We start from the raw sequence: 21,194 nt of genomic DNA, 5'->3' as shown, positions 1-21,194 counted from the left end.
ACAGTGACCCCTCTTGGTAATCCATGGCATACATCAGCACATCCATGACTCTACAAATATAAGTCTGCAATCCATAACTGCACATCAGTGTCCCTCAATAAAATAACTTTAATTTTCTATTTCCCAAATTTCTTTAACTACCCATCCTTATTTTTACATATATCACCTATTAAGATCTTATAAACCTAATGTCTTTTAGAATATACTTTACAAAGTACATGTTTTAGGCTAACAGTTTTGGACTCGGGTTCTTTACACTCTTAAAACCTGGCACAGTATTTGCTGCCATGGCCTGAGGGGTGAAGCATATTGGGTTGGCCAAGAAGTTCATATGTGTTTTTCTGTGAAATAAAAGACATGTTTTTCATTTTCACCAATACCTTTATTTATTTGTATATTTTGAGTATGTCAGCCTCTCCTGCTATTGGCTTCTAGTGGGTAGAGGCCAGGGGTGCTGCTAAATATCTTCTGATGCATAAGACAGCCCCACAGCAAAGAATTACTTGGCCAAAATGTCAATAGTATCAAGACACTTGGCAAACCACTTTTGACATGTTCGATCAGTTATGGAACTTCTCCATACACTGCACAAATCTTTTTATGCACTTTGGTTGCCTTTTTACCTTTTTTTAAATAATAAAGCATAATGCGCCAAAATGTTGTGTATTTTCTTCCATTTTCAATACTAAAATAGCCACACAAAAATTCCCCAATTTTGATACTTTTTAAGAAAATGAACACTGATATGACAGCTGTCACAATACAATCTAACAAAATTGTTTTGAATGAAGTTAAAGACAACTAAGAGCTACCAGGGCCATTGTACAGAAAAAAACTAAATGAACTTTTTGGCTAACCCAATACAATGACTGCTACGAGAGCTGCCTTGATTTCATGCTAAAGACCCAGCAGTTTTTACCCACTATTGCTTTTGCATCATCAGTGCAAATGGCAATGTAATATAAAAGGTATATATTGCCCAAAAGTTATGATGAAAATCATTTGTCTTTGTGGATTTCCTGAGAAGGTCCGGGGATGCTCAGTAGTCTCTGGAGCACCCTTTGACAATCACTGCTCTGGCTGCAGTAAGGTCATGTTTTCTCAGAGACAACGCTACTTTCATGAGTTTCTAAGTGGTTATTATCTTCCTTGGTCTATCCAACATAGATGTTAATTCACTGTATGTTCTAAAACACTTCTCCATGTCTGCATCTGGGAAGTTCTGCCTTTTGATTATTCATAAATAACTTAATGGCACACTGATTTCTGCTGCCCATCCAATGCCTTTTCAGCACTTTTCATTACTGTCTTTTCAAATCTGTCTCCCTGCTTCCATCTGTGAATTTTATGCCCTTCTCCCTCTGCTGGGCTGCCATCGATCCCAGGAGGTGCCCTGCTCTGTCCCCCGCTGGGTTTTTGCCTCATGAAGTTCCTTCTGCCTGACAGAATCCTTTCCATTTCTCACAAACCAAATGGAAGCTCCAAGCCTTCCTGTCCATAAGTGAGCTTCCTGTGTTCTAGCTCCTTGACAAGGTTTTGTATCATTAATAGTTATTTAGCTCTCAAGTTGCTGAGGCCTTCCTGCTGCTTCCTGGAAAGCTGTGAAACCTTGGTTAAATACCCAATCCCTCCAATTTCATGGTCTAGCAAAGTACGATTTATTTCCCACAATTTTAGTGAATTTCTAGCCCCTTCTGCTGCCAGTTTCTGCTTCTGTTTTATCTGGGATTAACACAGATGCAAAATTCAGTCCCTTTGCCAATTTTCATTTAAAAAAAGAATTCACCACCACCCACGGTCCAAATGTTCCTGGCATTTAGTTGACTTTCCTAAAGGTCTGGAGGTCTTGGCATCGTGTTGCAGGCACGCAGCCCCTTCTAACCACCAATTACGGTTCCCAGACATCTCCTCACTTCCCCTCTCTATCCTTTTCCTATTTTCTCAAAGGCTCTTTCCATTTTTCTTCTACGTCTTGGGGTTGCTGTTGTTATGCGAAACCCTTTAGGATGATGTGGAGTCTTGCATGGCGCAAGGTACTCCAGGTGGCACGTGAAAGTATTCCTTCAAACCACTGCAGTGCTGTCCCTAAGAGAAACTCTGGCCACTACAATGTTATATGTATGGCATTGGCACTTCAGCCATTTCTTGCGGGGGGCAAGGGGTGTGTGAGTGGCTTACTGTCTCCTCATGGACTGCAGGCTTCTGATGGGAGCTGTGCATCTTACACACCTAGGTATGCATCTGCCATAGCTCCTTGCATGGCTTGTTGCAAGAATAATCATTTAATACATTTTAAAATAAATGACTTACTTTTTTCTCACATTAAACATATTAAAATTAACATTTCCCTAAGCATAACTTCATTAGCAAGCTAACTTGACTTTAGCTAATATATCTATCTATCTATATATCTCTCTCTATATATAGATAGATACTTATATCTATATCTGTCTATCTATCATTCATTGATCCTGCCTTTTAAACCCAGCATCTGTGGTATGATGGGAGAAGGGAGTTGATTGGCAGAAGGAGCTTTAACAACTTTATATTTTCAACCAACCTTTCTTGTACCTGACAGACACGGGGACTCCAACGCTGCATCTCTGGTGCAGTTCTTTTGCACTTTACAAATATCTGGAGCATGGTTCTAAGTGGTCAGCTTCCAGTATGCTGCTTTTGGGGAGTGCCCACATTGCACAGTTTCCAGGTGCTGCCTGGGAGGTGTGTCCCCAGCAGGGGATGCCCTCCTATAGGCCCAGCAGTGAGCTCCCGGCTCCCTGGCCGCCCAGCTTCCTCACAGAGGGGAAGTCACCCTGGAGGGGGGCACTTGTTTGCCAGGAAGGCTATTTCTAATCATCTGTGATCTATGAGCCAAACCTGCCTCTGGTTGGTTTGTTTGTCTTTAATCTTCACATTGGCTTTTTGTTCTTAGAGTGGTTGGAATGGATTTTGGTTTGGGTTTTTGTTTTATTTTTCTTTTGTAATAATTCTAGAATGTCATATACTGTGCAATGCTAAGTAGGGATGAGCAGCAAAAGCTGCTTAAAATCTCACCAGTATGCTCCAGCCCATCGTTTCTAAAATCTGATTAACACTCGGCACCTGCCAAGCAGCAGGGATGATTACAGGCTCATATTTTAAATTCTTTTTGTGTTGCTGCTTTCCTCACTTTCCTACTGGGGGAAATCCAATGTGCAGCACTGAGGAGTTAAGAAGTCACAGCCTCACTTGAGTTGTATTAGTATTAATTACCTGTGCAGATCTTGGATAATTGAAGCAATTACTCTTCATTTCAGCTCCAGGGCCTGGAATGGATGGTTTCCCTGTATAATAACAATTTGAACGGAATCCTTGCTGATGAAATGGGGCTGGGAAAGACCATACAGACCATTGCACTCATCACTTATCTGATGGAGCACAAAAGACTCAATGGCCCCTATCTCATCATTGTTCCCCTCTCGTAAGTAAAGTCATTTTTTCTGCATTTATCTTCCTGTGTTGTGGAGTGCCCTGTTAGGAGCTTGTCCTTGTTCTACATTTAAGGCAGCATTATAGCATGCAGTGGGGTTCCCGAGACCATGTAATCTGGATTTAGGTTTTTATTTCCTTCCCCCAGCCCACTCCCAGCCTCTTGGGCTATTTCAGCACAGGACAAGGTGGGCCTTATGGCTCGTGACTCCTTAAGTAGCTCACAAAGGGGAAAGATTTTGATGTTTTTTATTTAAAAACTTTTTTGACTTTTTTTTCTTGTTCCATTTCCAAAAGATTACATATTTTCAAAAGACTCTGTGTTCTGAATTTTTTCTTTATTGTCTCTTTTAAAGCAGAATTTAAATCAGAATTCTGAGAATTTTATGTTCAACTGCCTTCACTATGTGTAATTTATTTTCAGTGATTTTGCTTCTTTGTAAGGCTAGGTCTTTGCTGTTCAACATTAAATTCCCAGTGCCCTGCCCACTGTGTGGTTCTGTGTAGGTCTTCAGGGGACACTTCCAAGGGAAGGAAGACCTGGGCAGGGCCCCCTCTGTGGAGAGGGTTGTCTCTGCCTGCCGGTGGGCGTTTGGACTATGACAAAAGATAAAGAATCTGTTTTAGTGTTTTCTCCCAATTTTGTCTAAACAGTGACTATTCACAGACCTTTTTAATCTCCGCTATCTGAACCCAAAGAATTTAAACATTCTTTGCATTTTGTCTACATTTTGAATATATACGAGTGTTTTGCTCTTTATCTATATTTTACATATTCTGACTTGTATGTTACGGTGACACTTTCAGGGATTTTTTTAAAAAGGCATTTAATATTTCTTCCCCTGCTCGCTCTTGACAGATTTATTTAATGGTTTCTTGTGCTTTTGTAATTTCTTTTTCCTGACTCATCTTTTCTCTGAACATATGTGGCTGTTTCTAAAGACTCACCAAATCACTTTGGCAATTGCTATTTTTCAATACCATATTAAAATTTAGGGTTTGTGTTTTTTTTTTGCCCTCTGTAGTTATGCATTCTTTAATTTTTTTTCTTATGGTATTTTTTATGGACCCATGACCAACTTGTCATGCTTTGTGGCAGCTTATTTCTAACTTATCTCATAATTCCACACCTTTAAAATAAATATGTAGTCGAGATATTTTATATTCTCTAGCCCCTTTCAAGGTAAGACCTAAAAATAACTAAGAACATCTTTTTAACCACTAACTTTTATACAAATGTCTTTTTTCCTTATTCCTTTTTGTTTTGTTTTGTTTTGTTCTATAGGACTCTGTCTAACTGGACATATGAATTTGACAAATGGGCTCCTTCTGTGGTGAAAATTTCTTACAAGGTTTGGAACGCTATATTTATATATAAAAGTGGGAAGGCAAAAAATAGACCCTATTTACTTCTTTCCATATGCACATCTGTGCACTGTATTTGGTTGTAAAGTTTTGTCATGTACATCATGTACTAAACAGTGAGAGTTAATCATCCCAAGAAGATTACTGTAATAAACCATAATTACTTTCAGATAGTGAAATGCAGAAGAAAATTGTTAATTATCATATTGCGAGGTTTCTGATGAGAGTAATACAAATGACAAATATCACACATTCTGCGTGCTGCTAACTGGCTCCCTGTCGGCTGCTGCTGGGCCCTCTCTTCCTTGCAAAAAGTTAAGCAATTACCCAGGTGCCTGGTGCCTGCTGTCGGCTCCCATGGAAATGGAGCCTTTCAGCAGAGCAGTGGGTTCTCAGCTACCTTGAGGCCACGGTAATTTCCTTTTCTCTCTTTCCCCTCAGTTTTCGGTGGGAAAGCCTCTTATAAGAGTGAAAAGTGGCCAGAGCTGTATGATTTCACCAAGCACTTTCTTCATGGATAATACATCTGTATATGATAACGCATATATGTGCAATTTTTAGTCGCGGGCCTGGGTTCCATTAAGCTCTGAATAGTGAGAAATAACACGGATGTACTTTCATTGGATAATATGTATGTTTGTGTATATATATATATATTTTTTTTTTCTTTTCTTTCTATTCAGGGCACACCTGCCATGCGTCGCTCCCTTGTGCCCCAGCTGAGAAGTGGCAAATTCAATGTCCTCTTGACTACTTATGAGTACATTATAAAAGACAAGCATATTCTTGCAAAGGTATGTTTTTAAAAATTCTATCTCTAATTATGTACCATCACACTGGAGTGTAAAGTATTCCCCCAATTATACTTACTAGGATAATTTGATCATTAAATGGCTTCTTTCTTTCTCTCTCTGTTTCTTTCTCTCTCTGTCTTTCTCATTTCTTTTTTAGAGTCAGATATATTTTGGTCCTGGATTTTAATTTAATGTATACTGTGTGTGTGTGTGTGTGTGTGTGCCATAGATCCTGGGGCTCTTACCCACCCTCTCATAGTTAATGTGTTTATATCTCTTTAAAAAATTCACCTGGCTTCCTTCTGCAACTCTTTCTCTCCAGAAGCCCTGAACATGCTTATGGAGGAAATCATTGTTTTTATTGCCCTGGGTACTGTCAGTAATGTAACTTCATTCCTCCTGTGCCTTTCTCTCTCCAAAGACAAGTAGGTTACCTCTCCATATGGTCTTCTCCCTGTGAACGTTTTTCTGAGCTGTGGCTTTTCTGCTATCCCTGTTTTAGGTTTTTTCCTGGTAAAATAATGGGCTGTTATTGTTTGAGTTACTCTGGGCTGTTTCTGTGACTGTTTGGAGCTGGGAAAGAGTAGTTTTCCACTTGCCACCTACATTTCCTGATTTCTATGCCCTAAGTTGTCCTCTGGCCATAAAATATAATTCTTTGCTCCATTTATATCATTGCACCTTCTAATATGTTCATGTATAATGATTGAAGTGGTTTCTTTCATGGAGCACACATGAAGACAATTTCTTTTTTCTTCAGTAATTTCTTTTGCCCTATGGTGTTTTGAAAGCACTATAACCTGAAACTAAGTTATAGCCAGAATTGAACAAGAATCTCCATTTCTGGGGTGTGTTCTGTCTCTGCACGAAACCTTTGCTCTGGGAATGGAGCGTTCTCTTCCTGGCATCACAGGAAATAACATAAAGGAAGCATGTTCCCAGGGGAGGTTTAATAATTGAGATGGCACTGGCAACAGCGCTGTGTTCTGATTCCTCGTAGTCAGAGATGAACTTGGCAGTGTCAGAAATGATGTGTTTTCAGTATTACTGTAGGAATGTGTTTTTACATTTGAGATCCTTGAAAACACATTCACATCATATCTCCTGCATATATAGTTCAAAATTCATTGGAGATGCTTGTTAACAAGATGTATTGCTTTTATTTGTTATTAGAGGGATGGAGACCTAGAACAGGGCAGTAATTTTTTTCCAAGAGGGAGACCTAATTTGTAATAGACCCAATAGCAAAATCCATGGCCTCTGCTTCTTAGTTTATTATTTCATAAGCCAAATTAGTCAAGGAAGTAGATTTGGAACATTTATTTAAATACATTTTATCTGCTGGCCTTTTCTTATGCTATTATTGGTAAGTTTGGACAGTTGATCATACAACTTTGGTTATTCCTAAATACTTTTCTTAGAGGTGGTAGAGGAAGAAAAAACACAAGCTCTGGTAGTTTCTTTTACCTGACATCCCAGCCTGACTGAGGATTTCCTGTCTTTTCCGCCGACTTTACTGGTGCTTATAACAAGGAAGGCAGGTCTGTGTGTGATATGGTGCTGGTCTCCCTCCTCTCTCGAGGAGCTTTGCAGCAGGATCCAGGGACATCTGAGCACCAGATGCGTTTCTTGGCCATAGCCACTGTTTTGTAGGGAATGGACAGGCTTAGTGGAACATTCCTCATTGTTCTCACTTTAAGAAATGGAGAACAATGGCCTTGAAGAGGGCTCCAGGGTAAAATATGAGAGAGGAAAGGGACTATTTGTGGACTTAGGAAAGAGGATTGTGTTATATGGTCATTTTTTACTTTGTGATAGTTATGGAGGGTGAGTATATTGTGTTTAATTTTGAAGGTTTGGCATAAATAGAGGAAATGATATTTTAGTATTGCCCTCTCTGCCAGTGAGAATATCCTTTCATTTTAGATATCCTAAAGCAGGGATTCTAGACATGGCAGGTAAGGAGTAGGTGTGAACTGATAAGAGTTCAGGTTGCCAGATCGTCCAGTTTTTTTAAGGAAGTTGGATGTCCAGATTTTTATGTAAAATACACCAACTTTTAAATGTTAGCAACTAGTTCAAATTAAAAAATAAGGAACACTGAGCCTAGTCCTAAAGGCAGTAGTCAGCCAATGTAACAGAAAAGAAGGCATGAAGCTAGAGTATCTCAGCTATAGGTAATGTTGGAAAAACCAGTCATTAATTTCTGCTTCAAGAGGAGAACTATATTCTATACCTAACTAGGAGGAGAGGGAGCATGCCCATGAACTCTGGGAGAGCTGTCAGGTTATAGCATCAACAGAAGGCGTGCTGGATGGGCAGACACAGGAGCTGCTCCTGGCCTAACCATTTCATTCTGAGACAAAGTTTCCTTCTTTGTTAAAGGGTGATTGGGAATTACATGGTCCCTGAGGAACGTTGTTGCTTTAACTTTCCATTATTACATGATGTATTTATATGATCTAGCAGGTATAGGATATAGACTGTTGAGATTCTTTTATCCGAAGGAGGATCCCACCATATCTTGTACCCAGTGTGGGTTCCTTGGTTTTACACGTCACCACTTGCCTGTTAGAAATCATGTTTTCCCTTGCTCACCACATGTTGGTCCTTCTTCTTATGTTGCAGATTCGGTGGAAATACATGATCGTGGATGAAGGCCACCGAATGAAGAATCACCACTGCAAGCTGACTCAGGTCTTGAACACTCACTATGTGGCCCCCAGAAGAATCCTTTTGACTGGGACCCCTCTGCAGAATAAGCTCCCAGAACTCTGGGCTCTCCTCAACTTCCTCCTCCCCACGATTTTTAAGAGCTGCAGCACATTCGAACAGTGGTTTAATGCTCCATTTGCCATGACTGGAGAAAGGGTACTGGTCTAATTTCTGTTTTTTTCCACTGCTTGACAATGAGATGAGATTAAAGGCCGTAGAACTGACAACGTTAGAGCAACAGAAACATTCCTCATTGTTCTCACTTTGAGAAATGGAGAACAATGGCCTTGAAGTGGGCTCCAGGGTAAAATATGAGAGAGGAGAGGAACTATTTGTAGACTTAGGAAGGAAAATTGTGCTATATGATCATTACAGGGTGGTTTATAGTGTCACTTACATAATGAAGCTGATCAGTGAGCGCATATGCTCTCATTCCAGGGTGTTTTCCCCTCTGAAGAAAACTCCCCTTCTGCCAGTGTGTTACCCAGGCCACCGGGGAATGTTGCTGATGGTGGCACCTGTAACTGCTGTGGGTCACAGGGAGGATGAATGTAGGGATAGCTACTCAATTTAATCAGCGCGACTCAACCAACTGAACATAAACCTTAAAACAAATATTTCCTTGTTATAAACTTGGGCTTCCCTTTAAACTACTCCCACACGAAGAGTTTGTGTGTGAAACTGAACTAATTTACACTAGTTTTCTGTACACATTTTTCAGATTTTAGTGTGAGCCCCATTTTGTGGGTATGCAAATACCCCTCAAATCCCAGGGTAGCCATTTTCAGATTTGTTACTACCACGTCTTCCTCTCTCTGCCTCCTCTTAGAGCTCACTTATGAAAGGAAGACATGAGCCATTATAAGAAAAGAAGTGTGTACGTGCCCTTTTGATTAGTGATTTCTTAACCATAGGAATGAGAAGTCCCTAAGAAGGCTTTAGGGAAATTCATCTTGGAACTCTTAGCCCTTTAATTTTGAGGCACATTTCCTTTTTGTCCATGATTAATTATGTTGCCCATTTTGTATGAAGTCAGGTCAATCAACTTTGTCCCCTAGAGGTCAATAGAGGAAGGTGAAAGAGAAACCAGAGGATTTCATTGTATAAATATGACTGTAATTTGAACAAGATCAGGACAGAAAAAAGGAAGAGTAGGGTAGCGGAGCTTAGAGACCAACCAACATAAATTGGATCTACCGTCATTTTCATTTTCGTGCACAAGCCTCGTTCCCTTAGAATGTCTCTGCATCTGAGACGAAGTCAATGCTTCCACTTGAAGTAAGAACACATTAACCGGTGCCCCTCTCCTCGTGGTCTGTCTCAGTCTTCAGTCAGTCTTCATTACCAGCGGTAGCCCATCAAATTCTGAGCTGCTAACAGTATTGATAGAAAGCTCCACAAACCCATCCTTAAGACAAACACTCTTGCATAGTCTGTTTTATTACTACCTGGTAGGCAGGTGAGAAGAGAATTCTAAGGTGTACATGGCCAGGTATATAAGTGGCCTTAATGCAAATAAAATAATTCAAACATATATTAAAATGAATATTGGATGTAACATAAAGCATTTCTTTAAAAAAAAACAAAGTGTACTGTGGTTCTCTGGTAGGTGGACTTGAATGAAGAAGAGACTATCTTGATCATCAGGCGTCTGCATAAGGTGTTGAGACCATTTTTACTGAGGAGACTGAAGAAGGAAGTTGAATCCCAGCTGCCGGAAAAAGTATGTTGCAAAATGCCAAAGTTGAGGTTTTTTTCCCCTGCCAATGTGAAGTACCTGCACCTGAAATTGTGTTTCTGAAACAGCAGGCTTGTATTTTAGGTACAGTTATCTTGGAAATATCTTAGAGTGCTATTTTGTTTGAAGAGAAAAGCTAGAGGATTTAGTGTAGAGAGAGAAGGAAAATTTCAGCATTTTCAGCTTGGGGTCCAAAAGCTTTGGGCAGATTTTATAAAACTACCAAATTCATTGAATCTCATTACACTTTAATTTATAACCACTTATCATTATATTAACTTAATATTACATTTTAATTTAATTAATTTTTTAAGCATTTTTTAAAGATTTTATTTATTTTTTAGAGAGTGGGGAAAGGAGGGGGAAAGAGGGAGAGAAACATCACTGTATTGAGAGAAACATCAATCAGTTGCCTCTCACACACCCCCGACTGGGGACCTGGCCTGCAACCCAGGCATGTCTGGGAATCAAACCAGCGACCTTTCGGTTCGCCGGCCAGTGCTCAATGCACTAAGCCACACCAGCCAGGGTGTATTTTAATTTTAGATTTTTTTTTTTTTAAGTTAACAACTTCATTTGAGTTTAGTCTTGCAGGTGCCATAAAAGTGTTCTGTTTGTGAGCCAAATAAGGGTTTACGTTTGGGACTTTTATCATTGTCAGAGGGCCTAGTAAACATTTACTAAATTTGCTGGAAATTTATTTAATATTTGATGCTTGTTTTTTTTCTTTTATTTTCCTTTTATATTGAATTTTTTGGAGAGACATTGATTAATACAACTATAAGTTTCAAGTATGCAGTTCTATCATACATCATCTGTATATTATATAATGCTTGTGATGTCACTGTTCTGATAGTTAAGTAAAAACAGAGTTCCTGGAAGTGACAGACCCATCATCTAATTATTCTCTGGCATGGTTTCTGTCCCATACCATAAACATTAAGTCTGTGAACACTTGAAGCAAATATTTTTCAGATTCCTCTTTGGACACTGAGTTTCCAGTGCTTTAGAATGTCTACTGAGCCCTTGGCTCTGTATTTTTTGGTTGGATTTAGGTATTATTTTAATATGTTTCTGATCATATTTTGGAACCACACACATTTGAGATCTAAGTTTTATACTCTTAGAGATAGACTATTTGGCATTGTAGACTATTATATGTAGCATGAGATACTCTGATTTGTGTTTTCTCTTTAGATGAGCCAATTCTGAAATGTTTTATTTTGCATCATTGTGTTTTTCTGTGTGACAACTCTGTTTTTTGGACAGATTGTTTCATCCTGTACATTTTTAAGTGGGAGTTGGCAAATAGTGTAAGAATTTGCTCACTTTGCTGAGGGAATTTTGTTCTCTCTTCATTAATAGTCAAAGAAAAATTAAAAATAAACATGGTTCTTTATACCAATCTTATTCCAGAAAAACCCTAAATATTTAAATGTTTTATTGGGCTACTGAATGCATCTTGGGCATTGAATGCTATTGATATTTCTTTGATGTCCTGTGGTCTTAGCATCTTTGAGTAACCCCCTTCCTGTTTAATATGGAGCTTAGCTATTGAATTGGTAAACTGGGAAGTTGGCAGCGTGGTCCTGGGGCTGCCTTGAGCTAAATTCTTCCCGGCATACTGCTACTGAGATCCTGAAGGTATAGTGGTGGAATGTCAAAGATTTCTGTTTGCCCTGTGCTTCCTTTTATTTCTTTTGAAGATGCATAAAATACAAGGTAACTAACTAAAGTCCTATATTTATTCATTCCATAAAACTTCTTACTCTTGTTTACTTGTTTACAGGACTGGCTAACAGACATAGATTTTTAAAAATACATTAAAAGTTGAAAATATGCCCTGTTTTAAGAAAACCCATTATATAAAAATCCAAACCTCTGCAGTATAAAGATTATGGGGTAATCATTTGTATCACAAAGGAATTCTTTTCTATTTATTCCACCGTTATTTCCACAAGAGAACTTACTGAGTATGATTAAACTTTAAAATTAAGATTAGATTTTCAAGAGCCTGTTTCCTATATAAAGTACTCTTTAGTAGCCAGAGCATTATATCCGAGGTGTGTGAAATAGCCTGTATGTGATATATGGTCTTCCTGGAGGTAACTTGGTGGGGTGGAAGTCATGAGTTCTGCCATTGGAGCAGACAAGGGTCCCCACAGCATTCTCTGTCTCTTACTAACTGTATGAACTTGGGCAGGTCAGTTCACCCAGTAGGTCTCAAGGTTCTCATCAGTGAACTAGAAAATAACACCTGCTTCATAGAGTTGTTGAGAGAATTACATGGATATAGTACTCAAATACTGTGCCTGGCACGTGGTAAGCATTCAGTTGGTGACAGCTGCTGCTACATGTTTTTTATTTTCTATTCATGTTGCTACTTCTATTATTAATGGAGAGTTCTACTTTCCTATTTTTTTCAACTTCTTTCTCACTGCTCTCATGTCCTTGCCCTTTCTGTGGCCCTCCTATGTCTCTGTCCCCATAAACCATTCAAGGCAAGTTACTAATCACCATGTGTGGGTATGTGGCCTTATTGATGTCTTGTGGCCAGTGGTCATTCTCTACTTTTTCTGCTTCATGAGGATTTTTTTTATCATGGAAGAATTGGTCATGAAGTGTAATTCTTGCGGGTAAGGGGTTTTCTTCTATTGTCATCTGCGTATAGCCATAAACAACATATATGTCTTTCTCAGCCTGTGGAAAGAATCCAGGGAAAGAATTATGGCTGATGGCAGGATAAAGCTAATGATAAATACTTCCATAGCAATAATTCTCAGATGTTTTCCTAAAAAAGAGTTAGAAAAATGTTTTTTAATTTAATTTTTTATTTACATATAATAAAATTTACTCTTTTGGATATTTAGTTCTAGAAGTTTTGAAAACTGCATAGTTATATTAACCACACCCACAATCAAAACACAGAGCAATTCTATTTCCCATTGTGCCCCATCCCCGCCAAATCCCCTAGTGCTACTGCTTTTTAGTAAGAGCCTCTCTCTACCCTTAGTCTCATGCAACCACTAATCTGTTCTCCATTCTATAACTGCCTTTTCCAGAACGTTGTATGAATGGCTTTAGACAGTATGTCCCACCAGACCTTTTGCATATGGTTTCTTTCCCTCAGTGTAGTATAATAGTCATTCACCTAAGTTGTTATACATATCAATAGTTTGTTCGTCTTTATTGTTGAATAGTATTCTATTATATGGATGCATCATACTTCATTTATCCGTTTAGTTGAGAGGGACATTTGGGTTGTTTCTAGTTTTTGATGATTATGGATAAATCTGCTATAAACGTTGTGTACAGGTATTTGTGTGAACACAGGTTTTTGTTTCACTTGAGCAAATACCTGGGAGTGGGGTTCCTTGGTCATATGTTATGTGCATATAACTTTATAAGAAATTTCAAATAGTGTTCCAAACTGCCTGGACCATCTTGTAGCCCCATCAGCAATGTATGAGCATTTCATTTCCTCCACTTTCTCATCAGTACTAATCGGGCACTGTCAGTTTTTTTAATGATTTTAGCCATTTCAATAGGTGTGTCACTTTAATTTGCATTCCTCCAGTGTCCAGTAATGCTGGGCACCTGTTTGTGTGCTTATTCAGCCCCCGTGTGTCTTCTTTGGTGAAGTGGTGCTCAAATATTTTGCTTGTTTGTTTTTATTGGGTATGTCTTTTCTTATTGTTAAGTTTTGTGATAGAAAATGTGTTAAAAATACAAAATGTCAACCCACCCCAGCAATTCTGGTGAAGTGGTGCTCAAATCTTTTGCATGTTTTTTTTCTTTTTTTATTGTTTCTTTTCTTATTGTTAAGTTTTACGATAGAAAAACTCTTAAAAACACAAAATATCAACCCATCCCAGTAATTCTGTTCAGTATAGCGAGAGTGGCCTCAGGAACCTCTATTTCTGTTTCCTCAGATGAAACTATAACAGGCACCTGAGGGCCATAGTTTGATAAATGCAGCTTTAGCAAACAGAAAATTTAGTTTTAATGAGTATTTAATAAAAATTAGTTTTAATCAATGAGTATTTAATAATTTTATACATCTAATGAAACACCTACCTGCTGGTGAAGAATTCATCCTTTGTTCTTAGGGAAGAATGGCTATTCATAGAAATGGGATTATATGATTATATAAAACCCAACTTAAGCTAAATAAAATTTGATTTTTGATTTAGCTCTCATTTGAGGTTGTCTCTGCTGACCCTCCCTTTTGTTCATTTATATAATCAAGAACCAACTATACTGGCAATTGGCTTTGTATCTATTGATGTCTAAATATGCTAAAACAGGTATACAACATCTGAGATTAACTAGAGGTTGACATACCTAAAATTAATCCTATATTCATTACATAAATATTTGGAATGCTTGAGGTAATTAATCATTACTTTGTTCCTCTCTCTCACTATAGATCCCAGAATGTGGGACTTTCATACATTTAATCTTATTGTTTGGAAATCTCAATTTAGAAAGTGGTAATATATCACACACAGTAGTCTAGGTTCATTGTTCCAATAATACATCCTTTTGGAAGAGAAATTATAAGTGAAGAAGAATATTTGGGCAGAAACTATGACTAAAGCTGACTACTTCTATAGGGTTCGATGGGAGGAGACCCTGAGCCAATATAATCACCTGATTTTGCTCCTTGTAGGGACCAGTTTGAGGACATTTTCTGCCCTATTCACTAATGCAAGAATTCTTAGGAGATACTTATCATGTACATGAGGTCCACACCCCAATTTTACATGAAATTTGAACAAAAATAGCCCCAGTGTCTCTCACAAGCCCACCTTGTAGGAAGAATCATCCTTATTAAAGAGTCATCGATTTCATTTCCTATAGCACAAGGATATTTGAGGAACTTCCATACTCATGCTCTAATTAGGTGCCATCTCATTTTTGGAGGGTCAACTCAGACTCAACAGGGTCGACGGTGGCATGATTATCACAGAACTTTCCCTCACCTCGTTGCTGTCGATCTATATGTCTGCTTTAGAATTATTCCGTTTGTCCTATTCTTAATACGTAGCTCTGTCTGCCTGCTCTGTGTACTGTACTGCACTGTGACTGGGGCAGAAGGTGCAGGAGCAACACCGGAAATAGGCTGCATGGTGTGAGAGGTCAGCAGATGTGTTGTGGAGGCAAGGTCTGCTCACCTTGCACTATGGTGTGACAGTGAGAGGTGATATGGTCCCTCCTACCCATCAGGATGAATGATCCAGGCACTTAAGTACTTTGGGGCCAGGGTCTCCAGAGCTCACACTCCAGTTCGTGTGTTTAGTAGTGGAGGTGCTTATTCGTAATCCACCGGGGTACGGAAAGATTTTAGAGTATCTATGTATATTAACTTTCCTCTTATTAATAAGAAAAGTTGAGTTTTATTGATATTTAACATTCAGATTGACACTGGGACCCATGTAGTGTACACACAGGAAAGTCGATTCCAGGCCTGGGTTGGACAGTGTAGGTTTCCCCAGGCGGGACGCCACCACCTAAGGCATCTGTAAGTTTCTTCACCCTCGCAGCCAGGTTTATGTACTTCCTTCTTCTTGTGAGGCATTGTGGGTTTCCCTGTACCCAGATGAAAAGATTTAGAATGATCTGATTTTAACTAAATGTCCTCAGCCCCAGAGTGGATGAAGGACTTTTAAAAGATTCTACAGAGGATTGCAGTTTGAAAACAAAAAGAATAGGTGAACAATGAGAAGAAGGCAGGCCTGCCTCTTCTTTTTTGTAGTATGAGTTTTTCTTAGCCACATTCATATGATACTCAGGCTGGAATTGACCAAAAAAAATATTAGAAGTCCTCCAAATGTTTCCTTGAAATATGAATAGAAATCAATTGCCTTTAACATTAACCCACACCCTAAAAGTAACTTATATCTTGACATGGCATTACTGCATGCATATAATTCACAATAAATATATGCGCACCCTTGGCTGGGTGCCTCAGTTGGTGGGAGCATTGTCCCATACACCAAAAGGTCATAGGTTCAATTCCAGGTCAGGGCACATACCTAGGTTGCAGGTTCGATCCCTGGTTGGGGCATGTACTAGAGGCAACTGATCGATGTTCCTCTCTCACATCAGTGTCTGTCTGTCTGTCTGTCTCCCCTCCCTCTTTCCAACCCATCCCCCTTTCTCCTTCTGTGAAGTCAGTAAAAGCATATCCTTGCATGAGGATTTAAAAAATAAAAATAAAAAATAAAAATAAAAAAATAAGTACATGGGCATGTTGGGAAGATGTGCTTTAGCATGTCTTCCTGATAAGAGGAGTGCCAGCAAAAAACTTAATAACCACTTCTTTGAGGGAACTGAAAGGGAAAGTCAACTTTGGCTTATGGATATTATGGTGGGTGATTGTGGAAGATCTTAAAAGGGCCCTCAGGGTGGAGTAAGATTATAAAGGAAGCACTGAGACTAAGGAACCCCCAAGGCCTGGAGAAAAGTACAAAATCAAACAAAATAACTTAGAGTTGTTTGGGGAGGTGCAGGGAGCACATGTAAAATATAATTGAGAAGCTTATGACAGTGACTTTGATCATGTCTATCAAACCAGCTTCTGGTGTCCCCTAAGGACAAGAAGGAGGAAGGTAAGAAGGTCTGGGTCCTCAGGATGGGCTCCCTCTCTGTTGACCTGATGCCTGTGGGGTGTCTGGAGTCCTGTCTGTAGGGAGTGCTCATGCCTCCTGCTTCCCAAACTCCTCACCTCCAGCACTTAGCCGCAGCTAGCTGATGGGAAGGAGGTGGAGGCTTCTCTCTTAAATTCTGCATCTGTTGTGTCCCCATGCTCTTAAAAACAAGCATCAGGTGTCTCTCCCAGCACTGAGGCCCAGGTGAAGGGGAACTTCAGGGTAGAACTCAGAAGCCAGAACGCCCCTGGGTCATTCTTAGCAAAGAGCTTAATAGAGTGAACTCTGTTTAATGCGCTAACTGCATCATTAATTAGCTGTATTGTTTTGAGGAAGTCTGTTAAACTTTTTGCTGCTTGAGTTCCATATGTATAAGATGTGGATAGTAAATGTAACTCTTTTAGAGCTCTTGTATGGTGAAATGAGAGAAGGCACATAAAGCACTTGTACACGGGGCTTGGTCCCTGCAAAGAGCTCAAGAATATTATTAACCCATGATGTCATTTTTGTCATTGTACTCATCAGAAGTCACTTAATGTTTTTCTTCACCATGATCAAATTTCATTGAGAGATAACAGTTCTTAAAGAAGTGGAAGCACTTTAAAAATATGACATGATCAAGCATCTAAAACACAAAGCCTATATTAAGTGCATCCTTATTTATTAAATGTGGAGAATTTTTTTATTTTTTGCCCTGGCCACAAAGGTCATTAAAACTAAAACAAGTTTATGGTAGGTCACTTACTTTTCTTAACTTTTCTACTACAGAGCCAGCCTTTCTCTAATCTGACTTGGTGCATCAAAATGAGTGGCAAAGATTATGAATTGCCATTTCCACCGGGCCTGACAGGTTCCTCTAAAGCACCAATGGAATGAATATTCAGCTTGTCTTCATCTGTGACCTCCTCACTCTGGCCCTCAGAGCTGGAAACAACCTGCTTATTTTTAATTAGTTTATTAAAAATTAGGCAGCTTGCTGATTTACTTTTAATCATATTCTGCAGATTTCTAGGCATTAATCTGATGTTTATTATGAAAATTGCACATTTGTATTCTGGGAATTTTTTTAATAAAGAAAACCAATAATAGGAAATAATCAAGGCAGATTTTAAGCATTAGGAGCATGCTAGGAGTATTTCAGGTGTGTGCTAACCCACAGGCATGGGAATTTCCTTTCCCTGTTTTAAATTGGAATTTTGCAGTATTCAGATGGAAGCACAAGGGGCCTTGCCTTCTTTAGATGGTCATAGAGTCCAGCTATGAATTAGTTCTTCTCTACCTGTTATCCTCTCTGGGTGGTATCCTCTCATCTCTCAAAAGGTGGGTTAATGATTGCCAACCAAGGACTGTTATAAATCTCATTTTAGAACTAGTATCAGGAGTAGCCTGAAAAAATGTTTTACAAAGAAAATCATTGAATATTGGCCAGTCACTTTTCTTCCTAAAACTGTCCTGTTCATTTGAGAAGGGGATATAGTTGGGAAGCAAAGGAAATACTAAAAATATGCTCTACATTGAACATCTTTGAATGGGAACAGCTTGCAAACGACTCTCTCACTCAAGTATGGAACAAGTCAAGAAATTCCTGAAAGCATGACTGTAGGCCTCAAGTACACAGAACCTTTGGAAGGTCCCTCTGTCATCATCACGCCTTCAGCAATGATGACCTTGGTCTGTTCCACCCCCAGTCCCATCCCTTACTCCAGGAATCCAAGTGGGGGAACAAGTACTCTCACAGCTCCTGGAGGGCCGCCGCAGCTGTTTCAGTAGTCTCTTTAGAAGGAGCACCTTCGCTCTCCTGCTCTTACCCACCTCCTGTTTTCTTTTCTCCAGGTTGAATACGTGATCAAGTGTGACATGTCAGCTCTGCAGAAGATTCTGTATCGCCACATGCAAGCCAAAGGGATCCTCCTCACAGACGGTTCTGAGAAAGATAAGAAGGTACGTGGCAGAAGATGATGCAGCTCCCAGTGCATATGCCTTCTTGTGACTGTGACGTCCAACACTCGGGCGAAGCAGCCTGCTGATGCTCACCTGTTAAAGCAAATTACTGGGTCTATTTTGTAGCCATTGTGGCTGCCCAAAGAAATTTCTTAACCTCTTAACTGTAAACTACATTGGGGCAGGAAGAAAGCAGTTAAGTTCTCATCACCAAAATAGTTAACTCTGTTCGTGTTATCTCTGCAGAAAATGTATTCCGCCTAAAAGGGGGGTGGTATTTTAGAAGTTTCCTTCCTTGGGCATCTCTTCTGTGCTTCTGTCTTCCCAGAATCCTAGGGAACAGACAGTCATGTCACAAACCCATCAACTTGACATAATTCCTTCCTGGAGGATAAGTTAGTCACAAGAAATGTGTTATATCTAACCCAGAAATGGTTGTATTTTAACAGGAGCTTTGGACTGTAGAGGTGTAGGTTACTGAGAAGACCTATGGCCCTTGACCCTTTCTATAGAAGCCCACTTTTAAGAAATTGGAAATATCGGATCAGTTACTAATTTATTGTTTTGATTCTCTCCACTTGTTCTCAGGGGAAAGGAGGTGCTAAGACACTTATGAACACTATCATGCAGTTGAGAAAAATCTGCAATCACCCATATATGTTTCAGCACATTGAGGTAAGTCTGTATTCTCTGTTCTGATCCTGATCCTGTTTTTGTTATTCCTACTGATGCTACTTTAAAAAAATTTTTTAATAAAAATATAAAACAGGATTGAAACATGTATGGAAGTTAAAACAACAACTCTGCTCATCTGATAGCTTAACAGGCAGAATTAACAAATATGAATTTTCTGGTTATGGATGCTTTTTGGCACTAAGTACTTGAGCATCTGGAATTTTATAACCAAGAGTTTAAAATAGTGAAAAAATGCTGTAAGCTATGGCTCATTATGTAGGTTTTGGTGAGTACTGTGAATTGCCTTGTTATGGTAGGCGCTCTGAAATGGAAGATAATGATAAATACATCCAGTTTTCTCAGGATGCTGTGAAAAATATTCAAATAATGTATTTATAATGTATTTATACCTATTGAAGAGAAAGATGTTCTTGAAATATTTTCTCTGTAATAGACACTGACCTTGGTCTGTTACTTAGATTTGTATTCTTCCTTTTTGGCTTCTATCATGACAATGTAAATTCAGGCTTTTAAACTGATGCTCTGGTTGCTAAGAAGCTATTTTTAGGGGTGAGGACATTTTCTGCCCTATTCACTGCATGTGAATAAGTTTCCTAAATTGACAGAGTTTTACCTCGGCAGAAACAATTGACTTGAGCAGGCAGGAAAAGGAGCCGCAATCATAATCTTCATTTTTCAGTGTGGCTGCTGATGCACGTAGTGCAGGTGGCAGTTCTTTGCCAGCTGCTAGTGCACCGCCTGCCTGCTTTACAGGTGCGGGAGCAGGACCTGGGGCAAGTCCCCCAGGGCTTGGGTGTCTGCACCAGTCTATTAAAAAATAAATACACAGAAGGTTCTGGGAAATTAAAGAGGTAATAATCACAATGTAAAAATGGGGTTGAACATTTTTGGCTTCAGCAGTTATTTTTTTCTCCCTTATTTTTGGTAATGATCAGAGAAGAGTGTTTCTTGCGTGCCTTCTTCCTACTCCGGAGCCCTGTCCCAACTGTGATGGGGAACGAGAAAGATGCCTGATACTGCTGTTGCCTTCAAGTCCATAGGGCAGAGTACCCACAGACTAAAAAGCCCTAGGTCTAGGTAAAATGACAGCAACAATAACACTAAAAAAATAAAAATAAAATTCCACCAACAACTATTTAAACACTTAGACATATAGTGGAAGGAGAATTCAGTGTGCAGTGAGTCCATACCCAAGACTACTTTGTAACTCAGATTGCTCCCACTGGGGTGAAACTCTCAATTTGGGAAACTTATTCACATGTGCTGACCTGCTGTAAATCATTCAGTCTCTCCAAGCTTCACTGTACTTGACTTGCCCTCAATGGTCAGGGTCTGTTAGGAAGTGGGCCGCACTGCAGGAGGTGCACTTGAATCATCCCAAAACCATCCTCCCTGCCCCGGTCCATGGAAAAATGGTCTTCCACAAAACCAATGCCTGGTGCCCAAAAGGTTGGGGACCCCTAGATTGTAAGGCTGACAAAAGGATAAACTTTAAAAAAGTAACATAGGCAGCATCTTGTAAACTGATAACATGTTAAATGGATGTAAGGTATCAATGGATTAGTGTCGGGGCTGTATGTTGGATAGGGGAAGAGCAAAATAAAATCCCTCTAATGATGGGGTGATATTAGGTTAACCTGTCACCCCCTGTCTCTCTTTTCCTAAAAACAATGTAAAGATATTTACTCTGCTACATAGAGGACTCAGATTACGAAAGCTAAGTGTCAGTCTTCCCTCATCGTGGTTATCATACAGAAATTAGCCTTTGAAACATGCCAGGCCCTGTCAGGAAGGGGGATGACACCATCTGCCCTCAAGCTTCTG

The 21,194-nt window shown here is 39.4% G+C and overlaps 1 protein-coding gene across 1 annotated transcript in view; it reads left to right on the top strand.

Moving 5' to 3' along the window:
* SMARCA2 (SWI/SNF related BAF chromatin remodeling complex subunit ATPase 2) overlaps positions 1-21,194 on the top strand; it is a 156,642-nt gene that overhangs the window by 57,465 nt on the left and 77,983 nt on the right. The window contains exons 15-21 of the mRNA XM_090275209.1: positions 3,297-3,460; positions 4,754-4,820; positions 5,517-5,627; positions 8,256-8,498; positions 9,952-10,065; positions 18,567-18,674; positions 19,263-19,349. Of these exons, the coding sequence (XP_090131335.1) occupies positions 3,297-3,460; positions 4,754-4,820; positions 5,517-5,627; positions 8,256-8,498; positions 9,952-10,065; positions 18,567-18,674; positions 19,263-19,349 (894 nt within the window). The remainder of the gene's footprint in view (positions 1-3,296; positions 3,461-4,753; positions 4,821-5,516; positions 5,628-8,255; positions 8,499-9,951; positions 10,066-18,566; positions 18,675-19,262; positions 19,350-21,194) is intronic.

Source organism: Furipterus horrens, unplaced genomic scaffold (assembly GCF_987537825.1).
Source record: "Furipterus horrens unplaced genomic scaffold, mFurHor1.1.pri manual_scaffold_4, whole genome shotgun sequence".
Classification (NCBI taxonomy): Eukaryota; Metazoa; Chordata; class Mammalia; order Chiroptera; family Furipteridae; genus Furipterus; species Furipterus horrens.
The sequence above is the reverse complement of the archived record's forward strand: the minus strand, read 5'-3'. Positions and strand labels throughout refer to the sequence as shown.